General features: G+C 41.0%; 1 protein-coding gene across 1 annotated transcript; it reads left to right on the forward strand.

Annotated features, from left to right (window-relative positions):
• The first annotated feature begins 8101 nt into the window (after positions 1-8101).
• LOC145799373 (uncharacterized) lies at positions 8102-12107 on the forward strand. Its single transcript, XM_082888935.1, has 2 exons — positions 8102-8652; positions 12035-12107. The coding sequence occupies exons 1-2, from the start codon at positions 8102-8104 to the stop codon at positions 12105-12107; spliced, it is 624 nt and encodes a 207-aa protein (XP_082745061.1).
• The last annotated feature ends 1692 nt before the right edge of the window (positions 12108-13799 follow it).

Raw genomic sequence — 13799 nt, forward strand, 5'->3', positions numbered from 1 at the left:
GAGGAGGGAGGAGGAGGCTGCCGCCGTCGTCCCTCATCGCCGTCGCAGCCGCCGTCGCAGCAGCTCCACCTCGTCGCAGCACCTGCGACCGCCGTCGAGCTCCGCCTCCGACCCGTCTCCACCTCCTCCTCCTCCTCCCCTATATTTATGGCCCCCTCCAGTCCGGCCGGCCCTCCTCCTCCTCCTCCCTCCTCCCTCCTCCCTCCCTCTTCCTCTCCTTCCTCCCTCTTCTGCGTTTTTTTTTTTTGAAAATTCGCCCCCAAAACGACGTCGTTTTGGGGGCGACAGGGGAAGGCGACCGAAGATCCGGATTCGGGGGGGGGGGGGTCTGACTCTAAAATTTCATTCTAATACCAAATGTGTTTCAATAAACCCATATATTAAATAAAAAAAATCAGTAACATTGTAATTAAGTTGCCATTTTAGATACATATTTAAATTATATATAATTTATAAATTTATAAATTTATAAATATTTATATAATAAAGTAGGACGGTTTTTGAATGTTCAACATATTTTTGTCTTACTAGAATATTTGAATGGCTCAGATCCGTTCAAATTATAAAACAATGGTTAAAATATATATTTTTTTAAATATCCTATATATACGTTTTCTATTTTCTCGCTTCTCTCTCGTACTTTTTCCTTTTCTTACCAATCTTTTTATGATCCCATAATCTCACATTCCTTCCTATTTTCTTTATTATTTTATTCTCTTCTGTTTTTATTTTTCTCTCTATTTGTTTATTTTTTTATTTTTTCCTTTTTATTTATTTATTTTTATTCACATTGTACCTTTAAGTACGGACATATACTAGTGTATATGTATATATATATTAATGAATGAACTAGGCCGGACTAGGCTAGGCTTAAAAGTAGTTTAATCTGGCTCTATTTGCTTAAGGGTAAATTACAAATACATTTCCTAAAGTTTGCTTAAAATACAAATTATTTCTTGTGGTTTGAAAAATTACAAATATCTTCCTGTCAGAATTTTTTATTTAACAGAATTAATTGAAAAAGTGAAATTTCTAATTGTTCACCTATACAATAATAAAAGGGTAAATTACATTGACACCCCCTGAGGTTTCTGTTTATTATAGTTTCCTCCCTCAACTTTTAGAAATTACATTCCCCTCTCTGAGATTTAAAGTTTCATTACAGATTGTTTCCTCCAGCAATTTAATTTTTTTAAATACCAATTTTTCCCTCACTGGGTAAATTACATTGACACCCCTCACATTTTAGAAATTACAATCCCCTCCCTAAGGTTTAAAGTAGCATTACCAATTTACCCCTCAGTTAGTATTAGTTGAAAAAAAATTCATTGAAAAAAAAATTAATTGAAAAAAAATTTTGTTAGTCAAAATTTTAAATTTCTGTTTAAAAACCAACGTAAATTAATTTTTTTAATGTACGTTTTTTTCTTCAAATTTACAAATTGAGACAACCATTTATAAACCAAAAAAATTATCAAACAAGTTTTTATGACAATTTTTAAAATTTTTGTAAATATAAATTGAAAACTGAAAACGAAATGGTTACCAAACAGGCCTCAAATGGTAAAAATGTCATAAAATTAACAAATAATTAAATAAATTACCAATGTAAGAAATGACTTATCTAAAGATTCTTAGGCTATGTATAGTTTGATTTTTAGAATTTTTTTTTAAAAAATTAAAAATTAATTTGGTTAAGAAATAAAAAATGAAAAATAATTATCATTTTTATATAATTTTTATCTTTTGGGTGTAATAAACATAAACCTCAAGGGGTGTTAGTGTAATTTTTATCTTATGTTGGTTTTTAAACAGAAATTTAAAAATTTGACTAACAAAATTTTGTTTCTATTAATTTTTTTTTTCAAATAATTTTTTTTCCAATTAATTTTTTTTCCAATGAATTCTTTTTTTCAACTAATACTAACCGAATGGGCAATTGGTAATGCTACTTTAAACCTTGGGGAGGGAATTGTGATTTCTAAAATGTGAGGGGTGTTGATGTAATTTACTCAGTAAGGGCAAAATTGGTATTTAAAAAAATTAAATTGCTGGATGGAGCAATTTGTAATGAAACTTTAAACATCAAGGAGGGGGATATAATTTTCAAAAGGTGATTGGGGAAACTGTAATAAATATAAATCTCAAGGGGTGTCAATGTAATTTACCCATAATAAAATTATCTGCACTATTAATTGAAATAAAATTTTAAATTTTTATTAAAAACTGTTAATTAATTTAATAATTTATTAATAAAATGATCTACTTATTATGAAATTAGAAAACATAAAGAATATGATGTAATTTCTAAAAGCAGGGCACGTTTACTCTTTGCTTAATTATCAATCCCAATCCTAAAAGTAGTTGTTGCCCACCCCTAGGTGTAAGCGATTCGGCTTAATCAGGGTTGAAGGAAAATTTAGGGCCTTGCTTCCCTCCCGTCTTAGATTGGATTGAAGGGTGTTGTTAGGCTTGTAAAGGCCCCCCATAAGACCCGTTTCGATAATTCGAACCGAATAATATGTAAAATTTGTCGAATTCTATATGCCTATAAAAAATCACGTTAATCGGATATTGATAGTTACATAATCAAAATAGTTTTGCATAAAAAAAAATGGACGGGAAAAAACAAACGATTGACAGAAAACTGAAGCGATGAGATAGCTATCGATATTCGATTAACGTGATTTTTTTACAAGTATACAGTACTCGACGAGTTCTACATATTAATAGTTCGAATTATCGAAACGGGACCCGTGGTGGACCCCTACGAGTCCAATAGCATCCTCCAATCTAATTTGATATGAGACTGAAGGGAAGCCAGTACCAAAATTTTAACACTAAACCTAATCTTTGATTTTGTTAGTTAAGAATTTACAACCGACCATATGATTCAATTTTTATTTTATTTTTTATTTAATTTAAATGATGGATTCAAGAGAGGTTTGAGGGTTCGTTTGGGAAATGAGTTATCTTTTTTATTTTTTTGACTATTTTAACTTGGAGCTAAAAAGTCTCGTTTGGGAAGGACTTTTGCCTTTTTTAATTTTTTTGTGAGAGAAATAATGTAATAATTATGATTGAATGTGATGTTTTGTCTTATTAAATTAAAAAAATTATTTTATTTTTTGTAACTATTTTAACAAAAAAAAAGGTCCAAATCCTCCCTTCTCAAACGAGCACTAAGAAATTTTATTAGAACTTTTAAAATTCCACATGGCGAATAAATGAAGAGAAATTGGAAAGGTTGCCCTGCAAATGCTTCCTTCACCAACTTTTTATTGCAAAACGTGTAGCATTGGTCACTAATATTTTATTGATGAAGAATTATAATATAAAAAGAATTTAAATATAATATTTTGATTAGTGGCGATGTAAAAAATTTCAAAATCAAAAGAGATCATTCGTTATGAAAGAACAATTGAAAATTAGAATTTTCAGTCAATTTTCAATGTTCGATTCCATAATTTTTTTACAGTAAAATACACCATTATCATCTTGATCTCATTGTCATACCTTTTTCATTTGGAAAACGTTTTCCAAATTTTCCTTATGATAACAAAAATCACTAGAATTATATGATAAGGACAATTCAATTGTCACAGTATGAGTTTAAAAAAATTGTAAAATTTATTACTTTCTATACTATAAGAAAGTTTCAATAAAAACATGGAGTTTAAAAATCAAAATATGAAAACAGGTACGAGTTTCATACTTTTACTATTTTTGCTTCCAAAATATGAAGAACAAACATGAATATAAAAAATATTTTTTTAAAAAAATGATACCGAACAGACTATCATCTATGAATAATATATATATTATTAGTTTTTTTTTTTTTTAATGAACTTCCTGAGTTCCTAGTTTGTCATTTCTTGACCAGATATAGTTCTTCATAATTTCTTTAAATAAACTCTACAAATCCATCAAGCAATTAAAATCTTGTCCAGAAAAATATTTTTATATTTCAGATTACATCTAGAGTGTTCACGGATTAGATTGACCCGGTTTTAGAGTAAACTGGTTCTTATGGTTTCAAAAAAGTTAAAATTGTAACCGAACCGCTAAACCTATAAAATTGGACCAGAACCAAACTATAAAAATCAGTTTTATTCAACGGTTCTAAATTTTTTTTATAACAGTAAATATGGTATACATTTTTTATGTTAGTGAGAGGGAGATTTATGAGCTGGAATAGGCCATGGTAAAGGCCGAGCAAATTGAGGGCCGAGCGCGTTTGGGCCGTGATAGCTTGGGCCTGTCCGAAGATGGTTCTGCTCGGTTGAGACCCAGGGGCCATGTTGGGACCAAGCTACTTGGGCTTGTCCATGTGGGGACCGAGCTACTTGAGCTACTCGGCCGGGATTCCACGGTTCGTGCATTTAGCTCGGCGGGAAGGGCTTCGGTTTACCAGCTCGACCTGTCTTGAGCTCGATTATGCCGAAATGTAATCGAGCACGGTCGTTATGGAGCTCGACGAGTGGAGCACTCGGACTCGTTATGCAGCACGGTTGTGTGAGGCCGAGGCGATGCAGTCAGACTGCCGAGCTCCCACTAATGTAGTCTGCCGGTTTGGTTAGGTGGTGATTGCTGGATTTGTGCTGACAGATTGGAGAGCAGCTCCACGTGTCAAGAGGCTAATGGGAGCAGATTTGAGCGCAGAAAGTATATAAGCATGACGGCACCCCCCATGCTGGAGATGGAACATCATTTGGTGAGAAAAACCTAAACACTCAACTCTCCTCTCTCTCTCTCTCTCTATCTCTGAGTATGTGCTAACTTGACCGTCGGAGGGGTTTTCCGGCCACACACCGCCGGGTAGCTCACCGCCGTTGTGTTCGCAGGTCGATCGGACAGACAAGGAGCTTGGTAGAAAGGAGTACGGGCTCTGCGGAATATTTGTTCCCCGTACAATTGGCGCTGTCTGTGGGAACTCCCTCCGGCACGCGTGATGGAAAAATCCCGTGTTTGAGCCAGTCAGCTGGGGGCTAATGTGCGGAGAAATCTCACATCGGTTTGTGAGGGACTACTTTTCCACCTTATAAGCTGATTGCCTCCTCTACCTAGCATAAGGCCTTTTCCCCAGTTGGGGAGGAACAAAACCGTGAGGCGGGTTTACGCCAAAGCGGACAATATTGTGCTAGGCAAGGGGTGGGGGCTTCATTTCGCGCCGTCTGTAGGAAAGGGCTTCAATCCAGAAAGGGCTTCATTTGGCGCCGTCTAAGTTAGACGATGCGCAAAAGGGCTTCAATCCGCGGTACCATTGTACATACCACCGGGAGCGAGGACACCGGACAGAGGACTGTTTGCCTCTGAAGCAACACTTGGAGGAGTTAGTCGCAGCCAGACACTAGGATCTTTACATTGATGAGGCTGTTAAGGCCGCACATCCCGCCCTGGTTGATCCGCATGGACCGAATGACTTGGAGGCGCCCCCTCAAGGAGTGGTTAATGTAATCCACCGCATAGTGGAGCCGGCGCGTGTATGCGAGCTTCGAGGAATGATCAAAAAGGCTGAACACATGAGGGAAGTTTTGTCAGTCCAGTTCACGATCAAAAGGGGGAAGACCAAGAAAAAAGACGTGATTAGTTTCTCCACCAAGGACCTAGAGCGCATTCAAATGCCACACAGCGGCGCCCTAGTGGTCACCCTTTGCGTCAAAGAGTTCAATGTCAAGCGCATCTTAATTGACCAGGGAAGTTCGGTTGAGATTATGTACTACGATGCGTTCAAGCAACTCAAACTCCGTGATGGTTGGTAGGTTTCAACTCGCAACCGGAATGGCCTTTGGAAAAAATAATTTTACCGGTCAAAGCCGGAACCGTGGTCAAGCAAGTAGAGTTCTGGGTACTGCAGGTACCGTCTACGTACAATCTGATCCTCGGCAAGGGATGGCTTCACGCCATGCAAGCTGTAGCGTCGACTTACCACTAGGTTATGAGATTTCCCTCGGCTATGGGGGAAATTGAGGAAATTTGGGGCGATCAAGTCATGTAGAAGCAATGCTTCGTGGCAGTGAACGGGAGCCGGGCTGCCAAAGGCTTCGTCCAAATGATCGAAGGACCGGAGGACCAGTGATTCCTTGAAGATGTGGGCGCCAAGGCTGAGGACAAAGCTGTTGAAGAGTTGGTAGAAGTGCGGATTGACACGGAAAGTTCGAACAAGTTCTTTTTGCTCAGATCAAGCCTTACCGCCAAGAAATGACCGAGATGGTAGAGTTCTTGATGGAAAATATCGAAGACTTCGCATGGTCGCCCTACAACATGCCCGGCATCGATCCAAGCTTTATTTGTCATCACCTCAATGTTTTCCCTGGTGCACGGCCGGTCATTCAAAGAACGAGAAGATCGGTGTTGCACCACGCCGAGGTAGTCGCGGAGGAGGTAAGGAACTTGCTTGAGGCACGGGCTATTCAGGAAGTGCACTACCCTCGGTGGATTTCAAACACGGTCGTAGTGCCCAAGAAGAATGGGAAGTGGCGAGTTTGCGTCAACTACAAGACCGTCAACCGAGCTTGCCCTAATGACAACTTTCCCCTGCCCCGAATAGACCAGCTGGTGGATCTAATGGCCGGACATAACAGGCTCAGTTTCTTGGATGCCTACCGCAGTTATCATCAGATTGCCATGCATGGCCCCGACCGTGAAATCACCTCATTCACTACTCCAAGGGGCTCTTCTGCTACTGGGTCATGCCTTTTGGTTTAAAGAACGCCGGGGCAACTTTCCAAAGGATGGTCACCAAAATGTTCACTCCTTTGCTAGGCCGGACGATGGAGACTTATATCGATGACATGGTGGTCAAAAGTCGGCATCAAGCAGACCACTTATCCAACCTAGCCGAGATGTTTGCCATTCTCAAATAGCACAAGCTACGCCTGAATGCGCCTAAGTGTGCCTTTGGTGTGGGATCCGGAAAATTCTTAGGCTTCCTAGTCACAAATCGAGGCATCGAGGCAGATCCCACACAAATCAGAGCCATACAAGAGTTAAAGTAGCCAAACTCGACGAAGGACGTGCAGCATCTAGCCGGTATGGCAGCCACGCTTAACAGATTCATAAACCGGTCATCAGATCACTGCCGCCCTTTCTTCGGAGCCTTAAAATCCAAGTTTTCATGGGACGAGGAATGCGACAAGGCTTTGGCCGAGCTAAAGGCGTATCTGTCTTCTACTCCATTATTGGTGACACCAAAGTCCGGCGAAGAACTCTACCTTTATTTGGTCGTCTCTCAGCATGCAGTTAGCGTGGTGCTTGTTCAGTTAAAAAGCATCCAACATTTCCCTATTTTTTACGTCAGCAAAACCTTACTACCGGCAGAGTCGAGATACTTGCGCTGGAAAAACTTGCCTTGGCGTTGATGATGGCCTCAAGGAAATTGGCACACTATTTTCATGTTCACACAATCATCATTTTGACCGAGTTCCCCCTCAAAGCCTTGTTCGAGCGGGCGGATTTCTCCGGTCAAATCCTCAAGTGGGCGGTCGAGTTGGGACAATTTAACGTCAAGTTCCAACCACAAACTGCCATAAAAGCATAGACCTTGGCTGATTTCGTTGCTGAATTCTCACCTGGCATTCATCCGGTATACCCGGTGGATCTTGCCACGGCAGTTGAGAAGGTAAATGCAGGCTCAATCGAAATTACACAGTAGGGAGATGTTGGCGACACGGAACTTGCGCGCCCCGTCGTAGAACCTCCAGCCGGTATGATACTGCAGCCCGGCGATGTGGCGACGGACTTAGGCATAACAAACCAACCTGTTCGGTCCGGTACCGCATCGCCGAGTGGGAAGGAAGTGGAACCGATCAGCGTTGAACCTGAAGCCGAACAGCCGAGCAACCGCAATCCCATTAACCTTCAAGCCTCCCAGGACCCCTTAGAGTGTTGGAAGCTCTTTGTCGGCGAAATGTAAAAACTCTTTGTAGATGGAGCCTCGAACCATCACGGTGTCGGGCTGGTCATAATTCTGATTTCACCAGATGGTCTGACCATCGAACACTCTATCACCCTCGGGTTCCCCGCATCAAACAACGAGGTTGAGTACGAGGCCCTGTTGGCCGGGCTCAAGAGCGCCCTTCAGGTGCACGCATCCGAGCTAATGGTTTACAACGATTCCCAACTTATTGTCAACCAAGTGTCTGGGGTTTACGAAGCTAAAGATGAAAAAATGGCAAAGTACCAAGCTCTAGTGAAAGAACACATCAAGCGATTCCAGGCAATCAGGGTCCAACAAATTGGCCGGGAAGACAACGGTCGTGCAGATGAGTTAGCCGGTTTAGCTTCCATGGTCGATAAAACATCTCCCAGCCCTCTATTGATTGAGTTTCTTTCTCGGCCTAGCATCGAGGAAACCGAGCAGATAGAGGTCTTTTGCACCAAGCTAGGTCTTTCTTGGATGGACCCTATTATCTTCTTCCTCAAGGAGCGAACCCTTCCGGCCGATAAAAAAGAAGCGCATAAAGTCCGGGTGAAGTCAGAGCGATTTTGGCTTTCTCCATTTGGCGCTTTGTACAAGAAGTCATTCACCGGTCCTTATCTCAAGTGTGTACACCCAAACAGCATGGAAGCTTTCCTATACGAAATTCAGGAAGACATATGCGACAGTCACATCGGGGGCAGATCTTTGGCTTACCGAGCTATCTCACAAGGGTATTGGTGGTCGTGCATGCAAGCGGATGCTCAGAAATATGTTCTCAAATGTGAGAAGTGCCAGAAGTTCGCCAACCAAATTCACCAGCCGGCCAGAGAACTTCTTCCCCTCACAAGCCCTTCGCCTTTTGCGATGTGGGGGCTGGACATAGTAGGACCACTTCCAACGGCACCAGGCAACCGGAAGTTCTTCATCGTAGCTACGGACTACTTCACCAAATGGGTTGAAGCTGAGCCCTTAGCAACTATCAAGGAAAAAGACGTCAAACGGTTTGTCTAGCAGAATGTGGTAACGCGGTTTAGCATCCCTAAAATTCTGATCTCTGACAATGGCACCCAATTTGACGGCACCTATTCAGAGGATTTTGTGAAGAATTGAAGATCGAATTCTACAACTCCACCGTGGCTTACCCGCAGTTCAATGGCCAAGCCGAAGCATCAAACAAGACCATTCTTGATGGGTTGAAGAAAAGACTTGAAAAAATCAAAGGAAAATGGGCCGAGGAACTCCCAAGCGTCCTTTGGGCATACCGGACGACCCCGCGACGATCTATCAGGGAAACTCCTTTTGCTATGGAGGTGGTCATCCTGTTGGAAATCGGCATGCCCATCATCCGTAGTGAAAATTTTGAGCCAGAGCTGAACTTTGAAGCAGTAGCCCTAGAATTGGACCTTGTTAAAGAGTGCCGAGAAAAAGCTTTGATTCACGTGGCTGCGTACCAACAAGAATTGTCCAGGAAATACAACAAAACTGTGCACCCCAAATCATTTAAAGTAGGCGACTGGGTTTTAAGGAAGGTTATGGGTAACACCCTGGTGCCAGGCGAAGGCAAGGTAGGGGCAAACTAGGAAGGACCCTACAGGACAACCGGTCTGGCGGGCAAGGGGGCATATATAATAACCCTCACCACTGTTTACCGATAAACTACTGATTACTGCTAAACTGAGACTGATTATGATAAGTAATTGAATTGATTGGAGTACTGAACTGACTGACTGAAATCTGGAACTGAATTGACTGAGTATGTCTGTTTAATTGTACATTTATCTGTTCGACTGTTTAATTATCTATTTGTGTATTTATGTTTAAATTGCGAATTGAAGGCCTTATCAGCGGCCGAATCTGAAATTGATTGATGATTTGTGTTCATTGGAATTATTATGATTTTATGGTGTATTTATCTAAAATGTGATTTGGTATGATTAAATTAGATTAAAATAAGCTTAATGTCAAGAGTTGGCGTAATTACCATTTTGCCGCATGAGTGGCCCACTGCCTAGACTGTATTTGAGTCTCACAACACTTTAACAAAACATTTCATCAGTCCATATCTTGTTCTTGCCGACTTGAGAGAGTGAGAGGTAGAGAAAGCTTGAGTTCTTCACAATTTGGCTTAGAGTCTTGTAGAGATTGAAGGATTCTTGCATATTGAGCCTCTAGACTTGTAATTGAGGAACCTAGGTATGAATTTCATCTTTCTTATTGTGTATTTAAGTTCCTTCTAGCATGAATCATGGTAGTTTAAAGAGTTAAGTCAAGAATTGGTTCAATAGTGTTGAATTAGAGCTCAATTGTTGCATGCATGTATATGTATTGAAGTTTTGAGGTTGTAGTCCATAATTCCTCACATGCATGTCCATGTTTTGATCATAAACCATGTTTTCACCTTGTCTTTGAAATAATTGGCTCATTAGAGCATGAAATTGAAGCTTTGAAATGGTTTAAATTCATGCATGTTATGTTTGAATTATGTTCATGAAAATTGGTTTCAAATTGAGTTGAATTGATCTTCCTTTTGGGCCTTGACTTTACAAATTGAGCCTTGAATCATGTTATTCTATGTATTTACAAATGTTTTCCAGGAAAAGGGCCCAAAGGAATTGGTTTTAATGCATTTGAACTTGGTTTGAGCTTGGAGGTCCAAATCTGGAATTTCCAGAATTTGGACTCACGCTCGAGTAGGGTTAGTGGCGCTCAAGCAGGAAATTCGTGCTCCCAGTACTTTGCACTGTTTTGATGTCCGCTCGAGCGGAATAATTGACGCTCGAGCGGGATCTTGTGTCTCATGCTCGAGTGACTATCGAGCGCCCATCGAGCGTGATTTTCACACATCTAGTACTTTTGACTGTTTTGCAGAACGCTCGAGTGTGAAAGTCTACGCTCGAGCGGATACCTTTGTCTGCATGTCCGCTCGAGCGGGACCTCTGTTTTCTGAAAATTCTGAAAATGTTTTCTGAATGCATCTTTGCATTCTCATCCCATCCTAGGCATTCTTAGGCCTAGTTTAAGACATCTTAATGAGGATATAAATGTAGAACACACCGAGGCAAATTATGAATTAAGTTATTATATTTCCCAACTGTGTAGCTTAGTGTGTGTTCAATCTGTAACTGTGTAGGGTTGGCGACTAGGGACGCGCTCTAGCTTTACTGTAGCCCAGAACTCTGTGAGTAACAACTGTGTAAAGATATGTTCAAAATAATTATCTTCTGAACAATTGAGCTGTACTGCTTTCTAAACTGATACTGTTAATTGAATGAATGTATGTCCTATATTCTGAACTGTACTGTGGCATCCTTAGCAACTACTGTTTACTATTACTGTTATAGAGATCTCTGTCGGTTCCCTTGTTGGAACCACTACTGTTTACTGATTGATGGCCATCATTTACTGTTCGGTCTTTTAAGACCTACTGTTTACTGTACTGTTATGTTAATGGATGTACCACATATGACTGAATGACTGATACACTGAATTAACGAACTGTTTTCATTACTGTAAGGACATTCATTATTAACCTCTTTACGCATTACATTATTCACTGGGCTTTAGGTGTATAGGCACCAGACCGTGGCTAAAAGCGTCGGGTAAACTCCAGTTTTATCGAGCCAACCTATGTGCCCCACTGCGAGGTTCTGAGCCTGTCAAGTTATGGCTTAGGGGTGTTTTAATTTCCCCGTCTGTCTCTGTATCTGTTTTGTATAACTGTATAGACTGTTATGGTACTGTTTAATAGGGATTAGGTCCCTGAACTGAATGATTGTATATATGTACATACTGTTCTATACTGTTCATGTATATGTGTATGAAAAATCTTTTTGCATACAGACTCACAGCTCATTGGACATTGTTTACTTACTGTATTGGCTTCCGCCAGCCCCTGTACTCTGTATTACTGTTCTACTGTTAAGTAGGCCTTCGGTAATCTCGGATTACTGGCCGGTTACGGTACTAAACCCATAGGGGCGGGTTTGGGTCGTGATAGCATACCACTTGGAAGATTTGGATAGCAAAGGCATACCCCGGCCATGGAATGCAGCCAACTTCAAACTGTACTATTTTTAAGTTTTTCATAGTTTTTATGTTATTCTTTTGAGCCAGGACCTATTTGCCTTACACTTCAGAATGTAATACCCTTTTTGTCAATATAATAGAACTGACTTATTCTTACTGAAGCATTCTGTTGTTTTCGATGCTTATTTTGTGATTTCAACCGAGATGTTTTACTCCGGTTGAATGAGTTGATGATTTACTCAACTGTGATTTCATCCGAGATATTTTATTACGGTTGAACGAGTTGATGATTTACTCAACTTTGTGATTTCAACCGAGATGTTTTACTCCGGTTGAATCAGTTGATGATTTACTCAACTGTGATTTCAACCGAGATGTCTTACTCCAGTTGAACGAGTTGATGATTTACTCAATTTTGTGATTTCAACCGAGATGTTTTACTCCGATTGAACGAGTTGATGATTTACTCAACTTTGTGATTTCAACCAAGATGTTTTACTCCGGTTGAACGAGTTAATGATTTACTCAACTGTGATTTCAACCGAGATATTTTACTCCGGTTGAACGAGTTGATGATTTACTCAACTTTGTGATTTCAACAGAGATGTTTTATTCCGATTGAATAAGTTGATGATTTACTCAACTTTGATATCAACCGAAATGTTTTATTCCGGTTGAATGAGTTGATGATTTAATCAACTGTTTTTTTAACCAAGAAGTTGTACTCCGGTTGCATGAGTTTATGTTTTACACAACAATGGATTCGACCGAGATGGTTTATCTCGGCCATGTGGGTTGATAATTTGCTCATAGACGAGTTGATGATTTGCTTAGCCGAAGTGGTTTATACCGGCTGAAGTTGTTTAGCTTAAACAGTGTAAACACTTAACGAAATTAGAATTTTCCATTGATGTGGAATAGCATTACAAAAGGTGGAGCAGGTAGCCCGGTTACATTCTCAAAAAAAAAAAAAAACAAAACAAAACAAAACAGAAAACTAAGCTAAGGGGGATAGGTCAGCGAAGTCATCCCCGGTTGTGGTTGCTTTCAGGTCGACCGTAGTTGTTTCGCCTTGGACGCCGGTCTCCACATGGTCGGGCTGCTTTGAATGGTTTTCTCTCTCAGCATTTTCCTCGGTTCCTTTTGCGCCTTCTTCCTCGACCTCAGCGTGCAATGCACTGAAGACATCATTGGCATAAGGCACCAAGTACGTCGGCAGAAAGGCAGCTGGGGGAGAGGCGAACACGTCAGTTCCAGATCCTTGGCCGAACTGTTCTCAAGTAGCCTTCCAACTGGTCTTGAAGAACATGTCTTGAGTGGCATGCACTTGCTTCGTGTAGTTTTCCTCGGCCTCCTTGAAGCCTTCGTTGTTCGCCTCTTCCAGCTCATCCTTCCTCGATTGTTTTAACGCCTCCAGCTCGGCCCAGAAAGTGTCTCTTTCTTGCTCGGCGGTTCCAAGCTGGCCGAGCAATCTGGAGTTGTCAGAGTTTGCGATCTCCAGAGAAGCTTTTGATCGCCCCAGCTCGGTTTGGAGGTGCTCAACCTGGTTGGCAGCATCGGTTGCCTTCTGCCAGAGTCTATGAATCTGCTTCATGGCCAGATGTTGTTTCTGGATGGCCTGCAAAGAAGAGTTTTGATTAAAGAAAGAAAACCGAGCAAACACTTGGAAAAATTTGAATAAAAAGTTCAAGATTCTTACCCGGGTCATAGACTTGACCGAAGACTTCACCAGCCGAGTGTCAGGTACGTGGTCGCTACCGACTACGTCGCTCGGCAGTAACAAGGCTTTGGTTAGGTCGAAGGCGAGTAGATGATCCTTGTCCCCTTTGATCGATGCGCTTGCCGGGATCTC

Source organism: Camellia sinensis, chromosome 9 (assembly GCF_055761805.1).
Source record: "Camellia sinensis isolate YWXY chromosome 9, ASM5576180v1, whole genome shotgun sequence".
Lineage (NCBI taxonomy): Eukaryota > Viridiplantae > Streptophyta > Magnoliopsida > Ericales > Theaceae > Camellia > Camellia sinensis.

What these genes read in the sequence shown, in the direction of transcription:
- LOC145799373 (XM_082888935.1), top strand. Translation starts at nt 8,102, where the DNA reads ATGGTTTACAACGATTCCCAACTTATTGTCAACCAAGTGTCTGGGGTT. An exon ending in TACCGAGCTATCTCACAAGG is followed by an intron (nt 8,653 to 12,034) that starts GTATTGGTGGTC and finishes CTTTTGAGCCAG; the next exon opens with GACCTATTTGCCTTACACTT.